We start from the raw sequence: 25,716 nt of genomic DNA on the forward strand, positions 1-25,716 counted from the left end.
GAAGTGTGATTGATTTTGTCCTACACGTTTACATAGTTCTGGTTACGAAATATTAAGCTGGGAAGTGGCTTTTAGCCATGGTCGGCTGATGTTGCTGTCGTTACTGAGTTCTGTTGGACAGACGGCATTATTATAAGTATAAGTAACATTACGCGGAAGCCCTTATGAGGATAAAAAATCCAAACCAGCTATAGCTCAACAAAAGTTACATTTAAAAGCATAATAAATAAGTAATATGTTGATGAATTAAATATCATACAGGAAAGGCTATTGCGCTTTATCAGTTCTAAGTATATAATCTTATCTGGCATTTTAAAGTTGCATTTCTTCATGTTGTGCCTACTCACGTTGTTACGTCAACTACCGATTAGCTTAATACAAAGAAAGTTAACTGATTCAGATCGACCAAATACGAATCACGGATATAGACACTCAACAGGAAATACCGCGAATATTTTGTCATGAAATTCAATCATCGTCGGCCCAGCTAACCGGAACTTGATAAAGCGGGCCACTCATCCACAAAAAAACGTTGTATTTTACCGCAGCTATTTGTAACACACAATTGAACAAGATAAAAATAGCTTTATGATTTTAGAAATAAGCATATTAATTTATTTATTTATTTATTCAATACAAAGTCAGGCTTACAGTTTGCACCAAAACGCCTAGCTCGTTAATACACTATAAAAACATAACACTCATTTCAATTTTCCGAGCTCTACATAGCTACACTTTTCTGATATTAAAGGAGACTGGGTACATTGCAACATTGGCATCTCAGTGCTATCATTAGGTAAGTACTCTTCGCTATTAGCAGCGTGCACCTGTCTCGGCCGATGTCAATGGCCGTCAAACGCAGCCCTAACTATAGCGCGACGACTGACCTAACCAACTACATGTAACTTAATTGCTTACAACGCTTATACAACAAGTTACAAAACGTCATGTACTATCGTTCGTAACTGCTAATTGTTAATTGTAAACGCAATTGCGTGACATAAAGCGTCCCGTGGACTACCAACATTAGGAACAATTGTATTTTGGGCAATAGGTACGCACTTAACTCTATTATATTGTTCATTGTTTTTAAAGTAAAGCAATTATTAAGACATTGGAGCATTTAATTGAACTTAGATAGGTACTGTTAAAGACAAAACTATGTGTAGGTGCATACGTGGGTGAAGTTAAAATATAACAGTTTAACTACCGGAACCTTATTATTACTACCCGACATAGGTACCTAGTCGTAATGTAAGAATTTTTGATGCCTAAAAAAATTATCCTTGGGAACACTTTTGAAATTATTGATTTCCGTACATTTCATTCGTTTTTTTCCAATTTGTAATGGACATCAGGATTAACAATTCAGTTGACAATAATGTTTCGGGGGCATTAGAAAATCGTAATTACTCAGTGAACAGCAGGCACATATCTACATAGGTATAAACAAATCGAGTTGAGAAGTGACTTATGCCACATTTCTTCACTCAGCCACCAAGAATCTTAAGTGGGCAGTAATCTAGAGATAATTCAGAACTATTATCCTGCCTTGAGTGGTTAGATTCGTCGCATTCGTCAAACCGCTGCACGTTTGTGAATGCCTCATATTATGCAATTACCGGGATTCTAATCTTACCCTAACGATGCATTACCGCGACGAAACGATTAAAAGATATTTTCAAAACTGGCTTTTACATAAAACATCGCACATTGCGTCACAACGACGCACAAATAAGGTTTGGAATGCAGCCAGGACACCTAAACGTACAACTCTACCTACGACTTGATACAAAGTAGATATTTTAGTAATTAAATATGAAACTTTTTTTGTTGAAAGAATAACTTGCCAATAAAAACTGGCTCCATAGCCGATGTCCGTGACTCGCTAGGGATTACGAGTACGATTATCAAATCATTTTACCAAGATACAATGGCTAGGCAGTCTTGGATTCTTGGATTTTATTTCTAACAGTCAAATACTAGGTTTCCTTAATTGTTTCGATGACCTAAAAAATAAATGGTCTTAGCCTCTCTTCTGTTCCGTGGAAGCTACAGTGCCCCGCTTGTACTTTTTCGCGCCACAGAAAACGAGACGATTAATTCAAACAAAACCGACCAAGCGCGTGTTGGTCCATGCGCGCGCAGTGTACGGTTCCGTATTAAGATGTGGCAAATATTCAATATTAACTTTTGATTGATTATTACTCGTTGACTTATAACTTATAAAGCCTACTTAACTATGATAGTTTTCGTTTTAAATTTGTTATAACGTAGGTACTTACATTGACCGATTTATCCAGATTTCTCTAACCAATAGCTTAGCCTGTAGAAGGGGACACTTACCTCTGTCGAAAATTGTCTTAGAACTTTAGAGCATACAGACCCCTAAATCGAAAAGTGATCATTTTAAACTTATAATGATTTTGAATGACTTATCCAACGATACCTCACTTTACGTGTAAGGGTGGTACCAGTCATCCGCAGAACTAGATGAGCGGTTACAGTGTTCAAAATGATCTATCTACACATGACTCGACTGCCAAGGTAATAAGAGTGTGTTTATATAATTTTGAGCACCACCACTGGTCGTCTACTTCTACTGCTAATCAAATATTGATTTCACAACTTTGTCCTCGTGATTAACATATACACACACTTACTCATGCAAAATTATAGCATTCTAGCACTAACAGTGTCAAAGGTAAGTCGCGGACGGATGGACAGACATGGCGAAACTATAAGGGTTCCTTGCAGAACTACAGAACTCTAAAAACTACTTAGTCAAATAGCCGCTACTGAATTTCTAGATTTTATGATTATTGCTCATCAAACAAATGCAGATATTTTTATTTCCTCCTTTAATATAGGTATGCAATAAAAATAAACTGTTTTCATTGGCGAGAAGAGTTTTATTAAAAATATGAGCAATATAGTGCCTACTCTTGCTTGGTTACAAAACCTACCTACGAGTTCTATTGTATAGCCTATTGTCATCTCTGTTACCTCAGTGAGTAGGAAAGCTGCCACAGAGGTAATGGTGCATGGATGAAATTAGAAAAAGTTTGGTTCTCTAATTTAGCAATTGAAATAGTTATTTAACCGACAGTAAACTGACCACAAATAATAATTAAGAGCATGACAACAACCACTGTTAAACACGAAACCTTGTCATAGATAATGAGCCAAGGTTATTTACGTCTACGTCTTTATTTACTTTAGTAGGCACCTATTAGTTACACCGAAGCATAAGTACCGGGACGGTAATATTAATAGCTAGTACATTTTAATTGATACTTAATCAAACAGTTTCATAGGTTAAAACTGAGTAATAAACATTAAAACTAATATTGATCAGTGGCGTCGCAAGTGGAGTATCCGCTAAATGAAACAGAGCATGAAGGAGTCTCTATCGTGCGCGCTGTTGATAGATTATTACAACTTTTACGCTGCAAATCTATACATAAAGAATACCTTTGACCATGGACTTTAAATACGATTTCGATGCATAACTGAGCTACTTTTGCTCTGCAAGATTTTAAAAACAGGACCAGTGTTTTTTTTTTCATACAGATTATAATTTTTAATGTATGCAATATTTATAATACTGAATTGACAGTAAATTGATAAATCTTTATCTCGAAGCGATGTCAAATTTTAAATGCCCCCGTACCAAGGAAATTTTGCCCTCGTTCCATGAGACAGTGACAAGACAACACCACCATGTCTGATACACTGATTTAACGATTTAAGTTTAAAAAAATAATCTAAATTCAAGTTACTTGAAAATGTTAGAAAACAAAAGTAGCTCAGTTACAAGAGTTGAATCGAACCTTACGATCAAAATCCCATGGGTGGAGGCACTATAGTTTTTATTTTATTTTTGGAAAGAATAGGATATTTTAAGATACCATTTTCATTGATTTTGAATATGGATGAGTATTTAATGTTTTATATTTTTTTTACGAAATACGCTGGATGACGTCACAGTGAGACAGCCACGTTCCACTGCCTAGAAAAATTCAGGTCGTCCATTACATAATCTGTGGCATTACAATTTGACAATAATACAAGCACGGCTTAGGGTCCTAAATGAACCATGACAAATAGTTTTATTTATTTCTATTCATTTAGCTTCGATTATTCCTATGTTTGTTTAATGGTGTGATAGTAAAAAGATATTTTTTATTAAAATCTGATATTTAAATTCTTTTGTATTTACTTGTAACGACGTGATTTAAAAATTTAATTTGTAAAAATACAATGGAAATACTCGTATACATTTCGGACTTTACGATAAATGACAACTGTTGAAAGCCGGGTGCGCATCATGTGATTTAAAATCTATCTTTATAACTGCCTTTGTGACGAGACACTGCAGGGGTCAAATGAGGGTCATTACTTAAATTTTGATTATTTAATTCAGTTTATCACATTTTTGGAATCTGATTTCTGAAAACGCTTCACAAAGCCTATTTCTCCAAATGGTTTTCGATTTATTATATGTTGTCAAAAATTGGGACATCCCAATTGTTCAAATGCAGTTTTTCAAAGACGAGTCCTTGCCATACGATGCTACTCCAAGATGAGCTCTTATTTTGTCACACGCAAGCAAAAACGTACGCAATATGTCTGGACATTAATATACCTACGCATAACGGTTCAAACCACCATGCGCGTGCTTTACGTACAAAGCGATGCTCCATCGGAACAAATACCGATACCTACATAACTTGCGGCGTACTCACCTAAGAACTCAAGTCAAAAATTAAAATTAATATTAGGCTATAACAAGCACTCATAATATGAATATCAAAAATCGACCACTGGTCCGGAAAACATGTGTTGAGAAAAACCTGACATGAAATAGGTATATCCATAGTAATATTATAAATGCGAGTGTGTGTTTGTATGTTTGTCCGTCTTTCACGTCGAAACGGAGCCACGGATCGACGTGATTTTTGGCATAGTGATAGTTTATGGGCCAGAGAGTGTCATAGGCTACTTTCCATCCCGGAAAAATGCACAGTTCCCGAGGGAAACGCGCGCGATAACCAAATTCCACGCGGGCGGAGCCGCGGGCAAAAGCTAGTTTATGGTTATTTCCCGCAGTGCTGGCCTGGATTTTTGAGTTAAGATATCAGCAACGAGATATCAGTGCAACGAGACAAATCACTGACTAGCCGACTGATTAGGGTCGCCTTCCACTACGTCTCTAGAGATTTATGTGCTCGTAGGATACAGTACAACGAGTACATCAGTATCGAATTTCCAATCGGTAGCCCAACGTCCTGAGGTAGGCACGGGCCACTCGCGCCCCCCCCCCCCTCTTCCTTATATACCTACGCCTATGCTTCACAAGCCTTTAACACAATTACATTGCAACATCGTAGATTCACTATTTGAAATAAGGGATCGCCATCGCCAATGATGCGAATCGGAATTATTTGCAAACATCCCTGTGCATGATAGAAGCACACACACAAACATCACGCATGTATTCTGAAATGGGGTAGGCAGACCACACGAAATCGCACGTTACCGCTTCGGAGCAACTTTTAGCAATTTTAGGTTTTAAGTTTGACAAAAACGGTAGGTACGATAGTGTTGATAGAAGCATTAATTTTATAATACACCGTAGATTATGACTTCTTAAAAATAGGTAATAGATATCTAAAATAGAGATAGAATCTTTGTTTACTTGCCTGTTCCAAACTCATGTTTAGTCCTGCGCGATCGAACTTGCTTAGATAAATTGAGTGTGTTCTCAATTTGCTGGAACTAATTGGAGCAAAACAATAGAGCGGCAAGATATTATTATATACTTTTAGCTACCACGGCTACTGTCTTAGCAACTGTAACAAGGTGGGGGAAGGAGGGTTATATCTGACTATTCAATAACAATTTTGTACTATAGAGAAATATTATAAAGAGTATATTAAGTATGTCAATATGAAAGAAAATTTCTCCTTACTGTTCAAATTACAAACCTAGGTACAAATACAATAACCTATAACCTAACCAACTTTCAAAAACCCCGGACATTGTCATTTTATAGTTTAATATCTCAAAAACGGCTGAACCGATTTTGATGAAACATCTAAGTAACATCGCTAGAAAAGCTGCTTTCAAATAAAAAACGCATCCAAATCGGTTCATCCATTTCAGAGCTACGATGACAGACGGACAGACACACACGCACAGAGCGGTCAAAATTATAACATCCCTCTTTTGCGTCGGGGGTTATAAATCAAAGTATGTTTATGTGTGTATGCATGTATGTAAACTCTTTTTTTATTATACAAAAGAAAATAAACAAAATACAATTGACAAACTTCGAGATACAAAAAAAATGCATGTTTAAAAGTGCCTTTAAATAGAAAATCCTTGGGCCGAAATTGCCCTTGGGAAAATAATTGGGCCGTATTCATACCTACATCAATTAACCAGAATATTAGGAGTACCAAATAGAGACTGTGTTTCATATTATATCCTTTCTTTATTGATTTATCATTATTACTGATTATTTATTTAAATATCAATAAAAAAATACAGCATTACAGTTAGAAAACCAATGCACTGTAAAATTCAAATTGATAAATGATGCTGCATTTCTGTCCTTGCACGTTTCATAACTTAATCTATAGGTACTTATAGCACATGTCCTGTTTTATGGTTGATTTTAATCAAATCTGCTTAACGTTAACGTATTAACGTTTCCTTTCCCATCCTGGTGTAACGGGAGACCATTAATAAGATAAAACAGCTAGAAAGCTAAGGTTACCTACTTGTAGGAGCTTAAAATAGTTTCTTACTCAAAATTATATCAACAATGTAGACTCAACAGGTGTCACATTTTGAAATTGATGAGCTACCTGTGATATAGATGACGAACTGACTTAACATTAACAAATATTACTCAGTCATGCAATCAACATTAAATTAAAAATTAGATTTAAGATTTTTTTTCGGCGCTGTCATCGTTCATCCACCATTACCTCTCATATTTCGTTTTATAGATTTTTTTTACCGTACAACGGCAAAACCTACTAGACACTGGCAAAATTGACATCCAATGGACATAGCCATGTTTTTCTAAAAAACCAACCAACCAAGTAGAATTAAACGTGCAATTAAGTAAAAGCCCGTAAATAATGAGTGCTACAATTACAAGCATTTATCGTATACTAGGCACAATATCATAACATAACCAAAAATATCTGAAATACTTTACTTACCCTATAAATGCCTAGCCTTTACTCCACATGCACTGCTGTTGATATAAATAGATGCAAAGTATTTTTCTATAGTGTTTGCATAATTGATATTTATCTACCCGATATGTATCGGCTCCTAATTATATGAGACCTTGGACTGGTCCGAGGAATAGTTGTCAAGAACAGGTTGCGAACACAGCTACTGGTAATACGAGTGGTCTGCCTCTCATGAATTTCCGGTACTTACCGCTTCATAATACAACTATTGAGTCTCATTACGATGAGTCACCTAAACGTTTACATATAGTAATAGGAATGAAACCTCATATCCATATCCATATATCCGTAATGTGTCAATTATATTTTTATGTAAACAGCAGCTTTTAGACATAATATGTAGTTGGATAATATTTTATTATAATTGAAAGAAAAAACTAAGTTTATGCATAATTCTTACGATTCAATTTTTTTTTATATTGTCAAATAATATTATATTCGTAGGCGATAGGTAAGTACTTTGCGTTCAACTTTTTTTTTACCTCTTCACCGCCCCAGTCGTGACAGCCAATGGAATGCCTCACACGCTATGTCATCTATATGTCGGCGGCAGATCGTAAAATCTGCCAAATCACGAAATTCCTAGGAATATCATGAAACGCCGCCATTTCATGATTTGGCCAGTTTAGGCAGATCATGAAATTCCTAGGCATATCATGAAACGCCGCCATATCGGACGGCATGCGATTGTTACATAATAATGACTCTCATATTGCTGTAAAGTTTCTGGAAGCTCGTACTAAAATAGATCAGTTCTTTATCTCAATATGCGTCACTCAAGTTCAAGTAATGATAGTTGCTAACGGATGTTTCCTCCCCATGTCCTGCGGTCAAGCCAGTTCGTCACAATTACCGTACTCAAGACTACTGCGATAAACGCACGGATATCGTAGATTTCTTGGTCACTTAATAGATAGTTATTTATTCTACAAATTCTTAATTAGAATGTAGAAAATTTACTGAGATTTCAAGTCTATAGCAGCACTTGAAGTCACGGAAGTGGACTACATTTATTATTCTCATTTAAAAATTCGATACTGATAAAAAAACTCCTTACCCTAATATCGCGGTTTAGCTGGTAGATTTATATTTTATTCCAAGTGCCAACTGCTTCCTCAGTTCACTATAGGTTCACTATCCTCCTCGGTTTTTTGAAGTAGAATTAAAAATTAAAAAATAATAGTTGGTAGTTGCACTTTAATTACCTAGCGTTTATAATATAAACGCGCGTTTATAAAATAACTAGCTTTTGCTCGCGGCTCCGCCCGCGTTGTATGCGGTTATCGCGCGCTGTTCCCTCGGGAACTGTGCATTTTTTCGGGATAAAAAGTAGCCTATGTCACTGTCACTCTCGGCCCATAAACTATCTCTATGCCAAAAATCACGTCGATCCGTCGCTTCGTTACGGCGTGAAAAACGGACAAACACACAAATATACAAACACACTTTCGCATTTATAATAATAGTATGGATATAAAAATAATTATGTTTCTTATATTACGCTTCCTACCTTTCGTTGCAAATTGTGACTTCAACACAAATAATAATTCTATCGTTTTCTAATTTTCAGAGCAGCCAGCGCGAGCGAAGCGACGCGATGTACTCGTAATCGGTCATCATGCGCCTCTTCCGAGGGCCGAAGCGCAGGGAAGTGACCGGGCCGCGAGCCGCTGCGTCGCCGGCGCCGTCTCCGTGCAGAGACGCCGCGGGCGCCGGGCCGCGCCCCCCACACGACTTTACCCTCGTCACGGCACTGCCAGCCATGGTCATGGAGGACGACGTCAGAGAAATGAAGAAAGGTAACTTGACAAATATTTTATTGATTCTGTCCTCAAAGTTAAGCATTGAAAATAAATACAAACCCTTGTGACTGGCTGGCCTGGCTTTAAGTCATAAAAACCTAAAACCAAATAGTTTGAGGTGCATTTATAATTTTTAATAACGTCTAATTTAGGTATATAAACAGTAGTAGTCTACTAAACTTGTATTTCCATTTTTCCAGTGTTTGCTACGTGGGGTCGTCGAATGGGGAAGAAACTCGATATGTTAAGAAAGTCTGATTCAAAAGAGGGTTTCCAAGAAGTGCCTTCCAATGAAAATCCTAAACCTGAAGACTCACCACGGAACGTTTCCGGCCAATTTAAGAAAAAACAACAATGGAAAATGGAACGAAGCAGTTCTGAGACTACTTCCCTAAAAAGAGACAATGATACTGACTCTATTAGAAGCGGTTCCAGAGACAGATCACCTAGTCCGTTCAAATCCTTTTTCCACAGAATGGGCTCCACCGGAATGCTAAATTCTTCTAAGTCTCAAACACTGAATATCCATAAAACACCTGAAAACTGCTATCCAGTAGCTAATGGGCCCACGCTTTATCGTAGCTGTTCAACCTCACATCTATCAACGTACGTTAAGGCTGATGATCCATCTGACGATATTGATTTACAAAATTCTACCAACGAAACCAAAAAATCCCCTTCAAAAAGTTCTAGCATCTTGTCTGATGATGTGCTAGTAAATTCATCTAAAGCCATCAGTTGTGATAATATTCCCAACTTGGAAGGACAAACGGCTAATGGCATCTGTAAAAAACCAAATTTCCCATACGCTTTCCTGAGGTCAAAATTATCTGTTTTACCAGAAGAAAACAGTATGGCATCGCAACAACGATCGAGCTGTGTAAGACAGAGTTACTCAGAAAGAATAGATCGAAAGTCTCCGAAATTCCGAAAAGAAAGATTATTTTTATCAAATTCACGATCAGAGGAACGATATCAAAGTAATGATAGCATTTCAGTGCATGAGGACATGTTACTGAATTCAGCTTTGAGAAATGAATACGCAGATTTTAATCGAAGTTCTATGAGAAGCATTAACGAAATAGATGGGACGTATCCCTCGCGCCGCGTCGAGGATGTCCATCGTCGATCATCTATGATTTCACATAGGCCGCCTTTAGATTACGATCCTATGCTAATACCGAGAAATAGAAATAGTTTACCAGTCTATGAATACGGACCTGATTTTGGATCAGTAAGAGATATAAAAACTGAACTCATGTCATCGTCACAAAGTATACATCTTGGTCCAGAAAGCACTGAAATTCTTCAGACTCATCGCCTCAGCAATTATGTTAGCTCGAATGAATCTGGGTATGATAGCGACGGTCGCCCTACAGATGAACACAGCAACCACTCCCCACCCGGATACTCTTGCAATATATCGACAGGCACTGTAAGAGCAGAACCAATTGATACCAACTCTGATCTTGGTCATGGTAATTTTTCCAGACAATTAAGCCTAAACCATAAAATTAATGTAAGCAGAGTCCATGTTCCAGCCAGACGAAGTTCAACACCATGTGCATTATTTCCTGTAGAAAAGAAATTACCTTATGAATACTTACAAAACGAAAGAGAACAGTTTTACAAATATTCCAATAACTTAAACCCAATGCACAATTTAAATTACAATGATGCAAAGCCACCGCCATTACCTAAAAAAACTCTAACCAAAAAAATACCATATTTGTACAAAACAATCACATTAGACGAGCGCGTAGAAACCAGAAAAATTAAATTACTGCATTCACAAATACTACCCGTCGAACATTCCTCCAATCCCAATTTGAGTTCTTCGCTCTCATCAATGGAACAAGAAGGACGAAAAACTCCCGTACCAGAAACTGATATATTTGGGAGGGGACCCTGTACAAAGAGATTTAGAAAACTGCGATTGTTAAAAACACGATTAGATGAGAGTCTTGGAGTTTATTTGACGCAACATAGAGCAGACTTCGATAGCAGTGGATCAAATTTCGAAATACGGTACATTGTAGTAAAATTGGATTTTGACGGAATAGCTCACAGAGATGGAAGACTCCGGATTGGTGATGAAATTGTTAATGTTAACGGGAAGGTTCTACGAGGCTTATCATCTCTAAGAGAAGTGCAACATATCGTTAACTCGTGTTCAACAGAAGCTAATTCTCAAGAAGGAGCACAGTTTCAGAGATACCAAGTCGACCTTGTGATGGCACACGATGAAATTACGCCTTTAACGCTTAGTCGAATAATAAATAGGCACACTGGAGAACAAAATTCGATTGCTCCTCCAACATCAAATGTTCCGCCCGATATAATATCCGAAACTATTCATAAACCTTCATCTTCTAACCAGGTAACCATTGAAACTCATTTTCCCAGTGAAAATCAATTTTACAATAATTATGGCAGCAGAATAAGTAACACTACGAACGATCCTCAACGAAGTAGAACAGAGAATTATGAAGGAAATCAGCGATTTGAAACAAATACACAAGGCGGTAGTAACCTAGTTCAGCTAAATCAAAAGAGTGATGATGAAAAACTACTAGAGAGGCACTGTCATCAGCCGTCATCGGCTACTTTACAAAATATAACAAATATTGAAATATCAATGAGATCTTCGCCAACTCCGAGAAGTAGGCAATCAAATAATTACAGACCGATTTCACTGCACAATTCAAGGCCCCCACCGGTCGAACAGTATCCTATAAGTAATGATAACACAACAAACGAAAGTAAGGAGAAATCTTCTCATTACATTAAACATGTCCCAAGATTGTACCAAAACCGATCCTTTGAAAGTATTCCAGAACAACTTCTGAGGAGTAGTAATAGAAGTCGATTTTTCAATAGAATCGGCTCGCAACGCTGTTCACCAAGCCATGGGTCACATGTCTCCCGTCAACAGGAACATAGTGCATTCACGCAAAATGAAGCTCACCAAAGTGGTATTTATTCGAATAGCACATTGCACAGAGCAGAGTTCTGGAAAGGACCCGGCCACAAAAGTCTTGGCTTTAGTATTGTTGGAGGAACAGATTCTCCGAAAGGACAAATGGGAATTTTTGTCAAAACTGTTTTTCCAAACGGACAAGCAGCGGACAAGGGAACTATCTTTGAAGGTAAATAACTTATTTCCCTATATTAAGAAACTAGCTTTTGCCCACAGCTTCACCCGCGTTGAATTCGGTTATCGCGCGGTGTTCCCTGGGAAACTGTGCATTATTTCGAAATAAAAAGTAGCCTGTCTCTCTCTGGCCCATAAACTATCTATATGCCAAAAATGACGTCGATCCGTCGCTCCGTTTCGACGTGAAAGACGGATAAACATACAAACACACACACACTTTCGCACTTTTAATATTAGTATGGATTAATTTAATACGTCTAATATGAAGGAAAATTTTCAACTTTTATGTGAATGTTCCAGGTGACGAGATCTTATCTGTCAACAACGCGCCAACCCGTGGATTGAGCCATGCTGGGGCCATAACGCTTTTCAAACAAGTTAAAGAAGGGAAAATAGAACTGACGCTTTCAAGAAGAAGGTATTCAACATTATTTCTAATGCAGTATTAAGTAGGTATTTTCTTTTTTCTTTCATAAAATCTAATTGATTTATATTTTTTTACAGAGCACCTAGGTCAAGATCTGTGGAACCTCTAGGTAATTTCCGTTGTGAGAATCAAAGAGAGTAAATCAGCACTCGTACATCATCCCCAAAGAGATGGATGTCGTTAACATAATGTCAGTCGATCATGTGCAATATTCCTTATTATAACTAATCTACTGTGGTATAATTTGCTTAAAATTAGCGTATCGTACCTATGGAGCGAAATATTGTAACCTGTCAAAAGTGAATGATTAAGAAAAATTGTTTTATGTTACAACATATTTAGATTAAGATTTATACTTAAATCACATTTAAATAAACGTTATTCTGTACTCGAAACACGATTCACGACAAAGTCGTCACTATAGTCTACTATAAGACGTTAAGTACTTTATTTTAAATAGTGCATACTCTTACGTACCTGTAGTGCAGATAGTCTCGATCTACTACCTTCAAGTAATTACCTAAATATAACTACTTGACCAAAAGTAATCACTTTGCAGTACTTTCAATCTAGCATGGTGCGGGTGACAGCTGTCAATATCACAGACTTATGAGAGTGAGTGTCGAAACTGCACAGTTCCCGAGGGAGCAGCGCGCGATAACCGAATTCCACGCGGGCGTAGCCGCGGGCAAAAGCTAGTTGATTATAAAAATCTGATAGGTTAAATTTAGTTCGTATAACATACCTAGTTCTTTATGTTCAAATATTTTACGCCAGTCATATTCAGGCTACAACTGAAATATACTTCCATATGTTTATTGAAATTGAAATTGAAATTTTTATTTCGCAGGAGCCATACGCAGGTGTTACAAGTAGGTATTACACACATTTCAGAAGAATATTATAGGTAGGTACATGTCATGTATGCGCTGCCACATTTTGGCATGCTAGATCTTAATCTAAATGCAAATCAATACTATTAGGTACCATATAATTCAAAAAACAATCCATCATTATATTTTTTATAGGGCAAGTACATGTCGGAATCACTTGTCAACCAAAATGTGAGGCAGACAGGATTAGACCGCAGCAACTTTTATTGAGTAAAACGAAATGGTGCATCAAGTGTCACCCACGCCATGCTAATAGAATGAAAGCACTGTAATTAATTAAAAGAAATATTCAAGTTGACTACTACATGTTACATTGTCTACATTGGTAAGGCGTTCTCTCTATGTCCGTACCTGTCTTATTTTCTTTAAGTTTAATTTGTTACGACAACGAATATGATAGTAAGTAACTATGTATAGGTAACTTAAATTTGAATGCCTGTGTAAGCTTTTGTGTAGCAATGAATATTTTACTAAATACATTACTATAATTATAAAGTTTATTATCAATTTATTATATATGTTATTCTGAAATGTTAAACAATTGTAAATACTATGTTGAACTCATACAGCATTAATGCAAAGTCTATTATTTTAGGCTCTTGGTATAGGTAGTTGATATACTATAAGACTGTATTTAATGGTTAATTAATGAAGAAGAAATGGTGTGCTATGTCGTATTTGTTACAATATTTTGTTAGGCAAGCTAGATCTCGTTTATACCTAATTGTAACCTAAAGGTATAATAAAGGAAAACTACTTGTAGCTATTGTGATATATAAGTACGTGTTATATATAGCTTATTTTATAAAATATGAGCAACCACCCACATTAATCTGTCTGTCAAAAACAATGATATTAATTATTTATGAATCAATGGCGGCCTATAATAAGTATTATAATTTAACTGCAACAAAACGTACCTACTTAACTTACTTAAAAAATATAAAATTCCTTCTGATAGTGATTTTATAAAGACTTGTACCCTGTTTTTTGTATTTATATTTTGTATATAACTACTTTTTAGAATCACGAGTAGGTATTTGTTACATATATTGTCCTTATTAATTAACACGTTCACTGTCCCCATACAAAATTATTTGACAAAGTCACACGACTAAGGTGTGCTTCCCCTTTGGTTACAGTTTGAAGTTGTGAACCCATAATGGAAACGGGGGTTGCTGAAAATAAATACTACATTTCGGACACTTTAGTACAACTTCATCTAGTGCTTTGCTCGTAGTTCTTTTTTTACTAAAACTCGCAAATACGCGTGTAGTTTTGTGTGTCTGTGTATTACATTTTTAGCCTAAACCGCCGAAACAATTTTGATGAATTTTAGAACAGAGTTCTATGAGAACTCGGAGAAGGACATAGCTAGAAATTACCGAATACTACGAAGAAAGTCTTTTGCAACCACTAATAGGATTACATAAAAAAGTCATTTTCATTTAACGGGCTACTTCTTTTTATAAAATCTATTACTATATCTTCACAAAGACACCCACATTTCCGTAGACTGATTTGCAGTATTTTGAGTACCTAAACTACTACCAAAGTTAGACATAGTTGTTGAACCTCTTGAACCTAAAATGTTGAACAATCTTAGAATTCTGACATGTGTAAGTACAATATGCCGCATATTGCTTTAAATATACGTTACATATTGCATAACTTTGGTAGAAGACAAGTAATTAAATCAATCTTCGACAAAATTTTAAGTAAGCAAATGTCAGCCTTTGAACTTACCGCAAAAAACAATAATAAATTAATGCTTCCCTCCTGCGCCTTTTACATACGTTTTACAATCTAAGTAATTTTTAAAATATTGTGTATGGAATAATTCAAAACTACTTAGTTTTTTTCATAAAACAATATTATTCCTAACCATTGACACCGAATAGATCCGTCCAACCAAATTGTTATAAAGTCAATTTTACAAATGTATCTATTTACATTTACAGCAGTTTATTAAAAGATAGAAGAAGTAATAATTATTATTCTGCTTTACCGATATAAAGAGAGGCAATTACGTAAATCTTGTTTGGTAACAAGAAAATTACAGTATGCGTTACATTTATTTGTCATTAACCCCTCGTATGCTCCACGGATCCATGTCCAATTTAAGACTATCTTTTTTTTTTTATCGCCAAAATTTGTGCTTATTAATCTCACCATTCTTCATCCATTCGTGACAGCCAATGGAATGCCTCACACGCCACGGTCATCTGTACATAACCAACATTCAACTCGAAATTAATTCTCCTGCAATGGAATTAAAAATCATGTTGATTCGTCGCTGGATTTTCTGTGGCGTACAGAGCACGTCACTTCGTTTGTCTTCTGAAGAGGTTAAACAGATGAGACTAGAATTCAGTACTTTATTAGTCCCGCATACGAGGGGTTAAAAGATATGGGAAATTATGTCAGTCAGTATGTACAAAAAAAAAAACAATTTCTTACTGTATCTGTCTTACCTTGCGCATATTATGATTATTTACCTATAAGTAATATGGTTGGTAATTTGTGCATTCGTCAGTAACCAGCAACCGTTAAGTAAGTAACAAGTAAACGGTCATGTAAGCAATGTATGGCGACGGATGACTGTCCCTAATAAACAATGTCAAAATCAGCTTTAATACACCAGGTGTTACTATTGTAATGTTGTTGATACCATGTACAGTATTGATTTGTAAAACCCTGTCAGATGTCAGGACTTGTAAATAATTTGTTTAACGACTATAATAGGTACCTACTTATTGTGCTTCATTCCTATAAAAATAGAACAATTTATAAAATTATGTATTTTTATTTTGTGAAATACAAATTAAACTACAAAAATAATAACAATTATTGATGACTAGATAAATATTATCATACAAAACATACAACATTTCCTTGTAACAGCTCGCAGTTCACTTCAGCAAAACTACTTCGCGATTCATGAATGACACTAATAAATAAAATAAATGAGTATCAAAAACTACTAAAAAAGATCTCATATCAAAGATAGATTTGGACTGGGATGTACGTAAGGATCATTCAGAGAGTTCACTGCTATGAATATTTTAGTATCACAATATTAATAGAGAGACAAATATTCTTATAACTCTACGCGCATGACCCTTTTCCCCATCTATATGACTGAGGCTTTATCATTCAAATCATCTCATTCCTTATTAGGTATTGTTCCCATTAGTCAAAGGCTGAGAGGGCACTCCCTTTGGTGGAGTCTACTTGATGTCACAAAGGATCGCTACACCGCGAAGGATCCAATGGTCGGGATTCTTGATTGTCATCAACCACAGCGGAGTGATAAAGGTTAATCCTGTGCGTACTGGCTTCTTATACACTGGACACTACAAATGTATTTATGATTAGTAAAATAATTCTTCCACCCACATAGTTCCAAAAATAAAAGCCAGTCCAAATTAAAATTATCTCATGATGTCTTATTATAAAAACTTGCTTGACGGTTATTACGAGTTTTTTTTGTATAAAGTATTGTATAAAGATTAAGCTAGAAAGCTGGCCCATTTATTCCTCAAACTTACAAAAACGTCAAGTAAGCTTGCATGCATGTCAAGCAGACCCACTAAGAAAAATAACGATACCTGATAAAGTTTTGGGTCCTTGGGTGCATTAGAATTAATAGCGTAGACATGGAACACAGGCAAGGCTGTGTACAATACTTTAAGCGTGGACTCGCAGAGGCGCGTATTGCGGCGATCCCAGCCCGCACCATCGAGGAAAAGGCCATGCACGTATACGCCTTCCTGTAATACCAGCCAAAACTTCGATTGCAGAAATAATGCTGTAGGTATATAAAAACTAAGCATGATTTAACAGTTGTCAATGGACTAAAATAATTTCTTTGCTCACCTTATGATAGTTAAGTTTATGCAAAATATGCGTGTTCATGCAGTTCCTCCACCTCCACACTAGTCTAACATCTGGTAGCATGGTGTACGGTTGTATTGCTCTGAAGATGAGCTCTTGTTGAGTTCAAAACGCGTCAGTGTTTTGTGGTGGTGATAGGTGGGTTTGTGTGATTTGTGTGTGTTCTTACAGTGTGGAGGTGGAGGTGGAGGTGGAGGAACTGCATGAACACGCATATTTTGCATAAACTTAACTATCATAAGGTAGCGGGTGAGCAAAGAAATTATTTTAGTTAATTGATATGGCTCTCCGCAAAGTAACGCCTGATTCAATAAATTAGGTGTCAATGGCTTACGTACGTCAAAGTAACTTAGTGTAGCTCACGCTAAGAAAAACAACCTGACAAAATGTTTACAAAAGCGTTCAACTACGTCTGTAGAAACCCCATTTCAAACTATTTTCGGACTATAGTAGACCGATTCATTGTTTTAGAAACTAAGCTATAGCCTTGCAAATATAATAAATGCGAAAGTAACTCTGTTTGTCTGTCAGTCTGTTACTCACATTTGCGTAATTTGGCAAAGAGTAGATACTCACAGGGGGTGGTGCTTTAACGTCTTCATAAATGAACTTGGTGACGTCATTATGCAAGGCTACCATGTCCAAAGCCCAGCCTTTATGTGCTCGAGTTACTTCTTGCCGCATGGCCGTAAGAAAACCTATAAAACAAGTAATAATCTTATAGCAAAAAATTCAAGTGAATAACTAGGTAACTTTGTACTTAACCATATTAAAAACCTTGTGGATTGAAGAATCCGGTCATCCAAAATGAATTAGGTCTTGCTTGGAAACACCACGTTGAGAACTGAATATTTCGCTCCAAGAACTCAGTGAACCAAAAGCCAAGAGTTGACGATGACCACGAGGATTTCAACCAGATTTTGGGCACTTTCGCATCGTATATATTGTCCAGGGAGTCACGTAACGCCTGTAACATTAAAAGATAAAAGATAAAGTATGATGAATAAAATATCAGAAATAGATAGATAAAAACTTTATTTTTTCACAACACATGCTTAGCACACACAAATATGTATAAACAAGTGAAACAATGTAAAAAAACAAAATAATTGCTGTATCTAAGCTATGGGGTGCTAAGTGTCGTGAAAATAAAGGTGCTGACTCAGCATAAACTCCCAGAACCAAATGAGTCACAGGTCTGCTGTGGAACACGTATATATGACGACGAAAAAGAGTAGAGTGGATGACATAAATACATAAATTGTGGAAAAATAATAAAGATAAAAGGAAAAGATACGCGCACTACATGGACGATATAAAGAGTGGAGACAGGCATCACATGCATTTAAAATAAATAAATAAGAAAGTTAAATGGTAATCAGTATGAATGTGGTTATAATTATAACTCCGTGGAAAATAGGAAAATAGACAGTGTAAATAAAATAGGGTACAATGTAGAAATGAATAGAAATACGAACGAATACCAACATTCAATGCAGAAAAAAATAATTAAATGTCTTACCTCATTCATGATGATTGTGCCGTCAATAGCAAGAAGTAAGTCTTTTAACGTTGTTCGCACTAAAGAAATAACTTTCTGCATTCGGTCTAACTCTTGTCGAAGGAAAATTACCATTGAATTCAGTGCACCCATGATCCTAAGTCTGAAAATATTACGTACTTACTTTAAGATCTTTTCTTTCTCAGTTCATGAAACAGTGACAAAGATGTGACATACATACCTACACATAAATGGCTTTACGCGCTAAAGGTGTACTACCTTGAGGATTGCGACCCTACCTCGAATTACGGGGCATCCAACCATTAACCGAAAATCTTAATCACTTGCATACACCATTAGTAGCGTGTGGTACAGACAAGTTTAAAAATATGTACTTATTCAAAGTTTCAAAAATATGTACCACACTCTTATTCCGACGCAATAAGGCCGTAGTAACATATTTTTGAGTGATTCGAATAGATACTTATTTTTGCACTTGACTGTACCATCCATCCCAACTATTGTTGTTTTTAATCTTAGATTTCGTTGAGTAAGCTTATTGCTAATGCAAACAAATTAGAAAAATATGAAAACGTGTTCATGAATTCGATTGCATACCTTTCTTTAACTTCATGCGGATCAAAATTAGGGGGGACCTTGTCCAGCATCTCTTTGGATTGCCTGTAAACGGATGCTTCTCGGGTCTCACCACCTCCGGAACTCGATTCCTTAGGTTGAATGGACATGATCGTGTCCAATAGCAATTGAGTTTTGTTTCGTTGATAACTGTATTCAAGAATGTATAATAAATAATTCGTTTTAAGAAGTGTTACCATTCCAGACCAGCTTAAAGAAGGTACTACAATTTTATCTTAAGAAACTGTAGGCAACTACTAACGTAATATCTGCATTTGAGTGCAGCCCATAAGCCTGAGGTGGATCAACAGTCTTCATCTTCTCAATTTCCTCAAGATACTCAGGTATATTCTTAAACTTCATAATGCCATAGCCCTTGTAGAATTGGAAGTCGTCGGTGAACAACTGTTCAGACAGCCAGACTCGAGTGAATGTGACAAGCAGGCGGTTATCGTAGTCGTCAGTCACTCGACCACCATATTGTACCGCTGATACCATGTAACTAAAAATATTTAAATAAAAATGATAAATCAAACTTTTTGCTACAAGATGTGAGCAAGCTACAATACATTGCATAGCTTTTTGCCTTACCTATACCTTATACCTATACTTTACACCTTAACTAGCTAGTTATTTCAAATCTCTTGACAAATACAAACAATATGGGAAAAATCTGCCGCTATAGGACAGATAACTAGATCAGATTTATTTATTTTTCGTTTGAAATGTACATTATATTTAACGTTTCAGAGAATATAACAATGAATTTACATAAGCATTGTCGAAGAAATAATTAATAAAATACAGTAAAATGTCAGTGGTGTAAAAACAAAAAAAAATACAATTTCAATGTCACGTTATATAAAAATAGAAACAATGGCGAAATATATAGTTACAAATAATTAAATGACACTGTAATACCGTCAATCACGACAATTGTTAAGGTTCAGGCTAGCCAATGCTTCAATAATATTCCATTGGACTTTCGGTAACTTTTGAACGTGGTCCAAACGTATGCTTTATACTGAAGTGGGAACGTGTTAAAAACGTACCATATCTTTTATCCCTACGAAAAACCCAAAAACCCAGCTGAAACTAACTGGTTTGCCTTACCGTACAGTTGTCCAACTGATTGATTCTCCAGGCTCGAGGGCATCCAAATGATTCTGAACAAACATACAAGAGGACAGCCAATCCGCTGAGTTAAACTCGTATGGGATGTTCCAGCCAAGAGGGCCGAATTTACGTCTCTCTTGCACTACGGTGTGAAGGAACGAGATGGTATAAATTACTGGTAGATAGAACGGGCTATCACTGTAATCGAGGAAATCTTGTCCCATGGAATCGTAAGTTCGCATAAGCCCAGCTTTAATACCTGTCGATCAAAAAATATATGAGTTTCACTAACTGTATGTACTTCAAGACACGAGAAAACTTTGTTTTAAAATATTATTATAACCCTTAAATGCTTACAGACGTGCTACTATTACATGTGTACATATTTTAAGTGTTCCATACCTCAGTTGGGCAAAAATTAAACCCTTTTAGGATAAGTTTGTTGTCCGTCTGTCTGTCTGGCTATCTTTCCGTGCGTACGTATGTCAAGATGTTTTTTCTCAGGAAAACACGTAGAGGTGTCAAGCAGAAATAAATAGCAAATACTCGGGTCTGCTACCCTTTGGAGCAGTGAGAAATTCAAACTTCTAACGTTTCAACGCAATCAAAAAAAGAGTAATTTAAAAAGGTATTTCCATAGAAATTACCAGGGAATCAAAACGTATAAGAGTAGGTAACTACAGTGCTGGACGAAATAAATCCTACACTTACACGAAAAACTTTACAACTTTTTTGTGAATTTCGTCATCGTCACATTTTGGAGTACTGGAAGTCAGTATTATGAACGGATTAAAGTAAATTCGAGCTATTCGGACAATACAACCAGTTTAGGTTGTGACGTAAAAATGGCGAAGCGTTAGCAGAACGAAACATCCAAAAAAGTTTGAAGCATGGGGCAATGTTATGGTTTGGGGCTCATTTGCATGGTCTAGAGTGGGTAGCTTAATTTGAATTTAATGGAATAATGACTGCTGAAGATTATCTCAACATTCTGCGAGAAAATTTAGGGATTTCATTGCTTAAATGTGGCTTCGAGGGCTGGTATGTATTACAGCAAGATAATGACGCAAAGCACACAGCTAAAATATGAGCTGCATCCTTCAAGGCAAATAGGATAAAACAGCTTGAATGGCCGCCACAGTCGCCCGATCTCAACCCGATTTGTGGTATTATTTAGATAACAAAATTAACAAAACAAATGTAACTAATAAGGATTCCTACTTTAATACACTGGAAGAAGCTAGGTAGCTAAAATCATTGGTCGAAAGCATGCCTCGGAGATTAACAACAGTCTTGAAAGCAAAAGGAGGCCACCTCCTAGGCCACACCAAAATTAAATGTTATTGAGCTTATTGTATGATTTAATTTGTCCACAGCAAAATAAAGTTCTATCGTTTATTTGACTAGCTATGTAAATAAATTGTTTCGCTGAATATTTAAATTTTAGTTTCTGTGTATAATAGTTTGTGAAATATGCCACCAATTTCCTAATATACAATATAATATGTTGTGGAATTCATAAAGTTGTTAAGAGAGAAACTTTCATTTTCATGTAAGTGTATGATTTATTTCGTCCAGCACTGTACTTCCAGTTGACCTATAAACTTAAAATTTGGTATGAAGGTAGCTCTTATACATAGTACAACCAATAAGAAATCTTTGAAAATCTAATTTTTTTAAGTCTGTCTATGTCAATAACTAGATATCTAAAATGATCCCACACTGTGTACATTTTGCTTAGGAGCTCTGCTAACACTGGACATTATGAGATTCTTCACTGGACACTCGTACTTGGCCAGTATTTCAAATAATCAAAGTTAATGTGTTGGGATCAAGATAAACTTCACTGCAATCTTACCCGCCGGAGGTTCGCATGTATATTTGATCGACATTTGCAACAACGTAATCGGGAATTTCGGATGCACTTCAGTAGTAACCCATAATCTAAAATTTAAAACAAACTTATATGTAGGTATCTAAATTGAACAATCGACTACGCTCAAATGCGATTGTGAATACCAATGAATGATGAATTGGTATACCTGAAGGTCTCATGAACCTGGGTTGGGTCTTTTTCTAATTCAGCAAACTGTTCCATAATCTCGACCATATACTCCAAACCCAAGTGACAGTTTTGTAATAAAACCCAAATGCCCTAAAATTAAAACATTATCTTATTAAAGTCACAGCCCGCGACGTGATAAGACAACTTTACTGGTACACAGGTAAGAGAGATACCCTTGTAAGTATGTTACATAAAAAAACCTTCCCGTAATTTACCTCTTTCAATCCGCGGTCTATCAGCTTTCTTGCATGTATTTCCTGACCTTGACCCATAGATATGGATGAGCAAATACATTCCAGGCGTTTAGCTGTCGATTCAATGGAGGGTGTAGGATCAGAGCCCATGGCCAAAAATCCAATCAACGGTACAAGAGGACGAGACTCTAAAACCATTTGCTGTAAATAAAAAAATATTATCAGGGATAATTATTCTTTTAAATAACTATATATAAATTACCTTTTATTAAGCACCTACCTCATAGTTCACAATGACAGCCTCCGAAAACCTGGGGCCCATGGAAGATACCACATACTTCCTGGAAAAATTATTATTAAGTTTATTAAATGTTACATCGTCAGCACAACTAGGTACTACGATTATCGAACTAAGTACCTAATTAATTGTACCTATATTTTAATGCTGTCACACGAAACGGAGGCCCTATACGCCAAATGATGAACACAACACATCAAAGCCTAGGTAAACTTGTATAGTATACGTGCACGTGTATGGTATACGTTTTTTGAATAGTTCCTACATTACTTGCATACTCCGGAGTACCCAGTACATTCATACTTAATCCTGCACCGAGAACCCCTATACCCGGGATATGATTATCTGTAATAGGCTACTCACAAGCTTTGAGCTAGAGTTCTGTCCGGACACCATGCGCGAACTACCAATAGCTTTCGGAATACATCTAGAGAATTATACCCATCCGGCAAAGGCTCTTCTTCTGGAGCCTCTTTATCAAACCTGAAAAGAAACAACGAAATTAAATCAGTTAAATACATAAATAAATAACTACAATTATATCGATGTTTCGACCACATTGTAGCGGCCATGGTCACAAGTCGACTGAAGTGTAGGTTATCAAGTGCGTTTTGGCGCGCGAGTTTTTCGAACTACCCCTATTTGATTTTCTTGTACATAATCACTGCGATACACAACACTCACAGTATCCCGCGATTCATCCATAGATACATCTAGACGCCCACATTTGCCTATCACCGGATCCTATGCAGAAGAGAGCTGCAGAAGAACAGGTATGACGAGGCATCCTTAGGCTTGCTTTAACGTCGTCAGGCATGCCTTAAGATGCCTTGGCAGTCGTTGGGTTACTTCAGCAGCCTAAATCATACCTAAGGATGCCTCGGCATACTCGTACCTGAGTATACCTCGGCAGTGTAAGACATACCTTAGGACTCTGAAGCAACTCTAGAGTAGCTTCGGCAGTCTTCGGGAGTTGCCCGCAAGGCGGACAAGCAAATGGTAGCACGCGCTGCCATTTACTTGACGATCATTGAGTATGTTGTGGGATTCCTTGCTATGCCATGCCGATCGTGGGCACCACGCTTTATGAATCATACCTACTTATTTTTCCGGAAAAATACTAGTACATTTCGCTCTCAATAAGTGCATTTTAAGTTCATAGACGGTGAAATAATGTTTCCTTGAATTAAATAATTTTTGACGATAACTAATCGCCGCAATAACATTTGACATGACAGCCAAAAGATGTAATCAGAACAGATGTGCAAATTGCGTAAAGGTTCCAAAAAGTTGGAACCATACAAAATTGTGAGAAGTTTCGAAATTTTCCTATATGAAAAATTCCGCAATTTTGGAAAGTTTCCTTTGGCACATCAGTAAATAAATCAGTGGCCGAACCCTTGGTAAAAATCAAACCGATAATGGTCAAAATTTTAATTGGGAAAAATACTAACCAATTTTTCCAACCCTTTTCGTTGTTCGTAACCTGGTTGAGAATATTTGTAAACTGCCGCAGCCCGGTCAGGAATACTAAATTCAGCCACGACATGTCAGTAATCCACTTAAATGGTTTAGGCGGGCATGCGTTAAGGTCCAATGCGGCACCACCTATGGCATAAATTTGTATTTACTGCTTACTAATACTTTAACGGTTTTTACCGGATATATTTCAGGGACTTATTAAGAAAAGAAAGACTTATTTAGGTTAATTATTCGCACAAAGCCCTTTACTTCCACTTTTTTATCATAACTGCTAAGAAATAGTATTCACTTTCGCAGTCTGTTTTTCCGGCAAGATACAATTTAGGGCCAGAATGAATAGGCTGTTACTGTACGGTCAAGGAGCTTAATTCATTGGCCGCCATGGAACCATTTCACAGTAAACGTCATAGTAACATCGCATTAATTAACAAGGAAAGTCGTAATGATTTTTCCTTTGAAAAGGTTCCATGTTGGCCCATGAATTAAATTCCTTGACTGTACCAGTGAAGCACATCTTCGGTCTCATCTGCATTTACTATCAGATGAGATACAGGTGTACCGCAAGTCAGTAAAAAGAACTGTGAATGTAAGTCCACCTGTCTGCCTGTCTATTACGTATTCACGACTAGACTGCTAGAGATATAATGTTACCTTGTAAGAGTAACATAAGATACATACTTCTTTCCTGGCAATAACATAGTTCGCGCAGAACAACGAAGTCGCGGGCAGGAGGAACATACTTGTATTAAATAAGTATTTATATAATTAATCAGACTTACCTTTAATGAGTGTTTGAAATTCATCAAACGAAACTATTTCTTTTTGCATGTCGATTTTCAACGTCAATAACAATGTGAACAAATACTTGTGTTCTTCGTAAAAACCTCTAGATATGTATTTGAAAACGTCGAAAGTCTGTAAACGTAATGATACAATAAGACCAATAAGCGTCTTCAAGTAACCTTCCTTATTGA

The 25,716-nt window shown here is 36.5% G+C and overlaps 2 protein-coding genes across 3 annotated transcripts in view; one reads left to right on the forward strand and one right to left on the reverse strand.

The window, feature by feature from the left end:
• Positions 1-16,328, forward strand: part of LOC141438276 (uncharacterized) — a 28,675-nt gene extending 12,347 nt beyond the window's left edge. For both annotated transcript variants that reach the window (XM_074102080.1, XM_074102081.1), the window contains 4 exons: positions 8,845-9,073; positions 9,277-12,225; positions 12,534-12,651; positions 12,738-16,328. In XM_074102080.1, the coding sequence (XP_073958181.1) occupies positions 8,893-9,073; positions 9,277-12,225; positions 12,534-12,651; positions 12,738-12,801 (3,312 nt within the window). In that variant the 5' untranslated portion in view covers positions 8,845-8,892 and the 3' untranslated portion in view covers positions 12,802-16,328. The remainder of the gene's footprint in view (positions 1-8,844; positions 9,074-9,276; positions 12,226-12,533; positions 12,652-12,737) is intronic.
• kl-3 (dynein heavy chain 8, axonemal kl-3) overlaps positions 14,992-25,716 on the reverse strand; it is a 55,930-nt gene continuing 45,205 nt past the window's right edge. The window contains exons 77-91 of the mRNA XM_074102094.1: positions 25,522-25,657; positions 24,715-24,868; positions 23,624-23,743; positions 23,243-23,303; positions 22,984-23,163; positions 22,746-22,858; positions 22,562-22,647; positions 20,701-20,962; positions 19,850-20,089; positions 19,570-19,737; positions 18,973-19,114; positions 18,228-18,417; positions 18,027-18,148; positions 17,165-17,326; positions 14,992-16,909 (exon numbers count right to left, since the gene is read on the reverse strand). Of these exons, the coding sequence (XP_073958195.1) occupies positions 16,784-16,909; positions 17,165-17,326; positions 18,027-18,148; positions 18,228-18,417; positions 18,973-19,114; positions 19,570-19,737; positions 19,850-20,089; positions 20,701-20,962; positions 22,562-22,647; positions 22,746-22,858; positions 22,984-23,163; positions 23,243-23,303; positions 23,624-23,743; positions 24,715-24,868; positions 25,522-25,657 (2,262 nt within the window). The 3' untranslated portion in view covers positions 14,992-16,783. The remainder of the gene's footprint in view (positions 16,910-17,164; positions 17,327-18,026; positions 18,149-18,227; positions 18,418-18,972; positions 19,115-19,569; positions 19,738-19,849; positions 20,090-20,700; positions 20,963-22,561; positions 22,648-22,745; positions 22,859-22,983; positions 23,164-23,242; positions 23,304-23,623; positions 23,744-24,714; positions 24,869-25,521; positions 25,658-25,716) is intronic.

The sequence above is a fragment of the Choristoneura fumiferana genome, chromosome 18 (assembly GCF_025370935.1).
Source record: "Choristoneura fumiferana chromosome 18, NRCan_CFum_1, whole genome shotgun sequence".
Lineage (NCBI taxonomy): Eukaryota > Metazoa > Arthropoda > Insecta > Lepidoptera > Tortricidae > Choristoneura > Choristoneura fumiferana.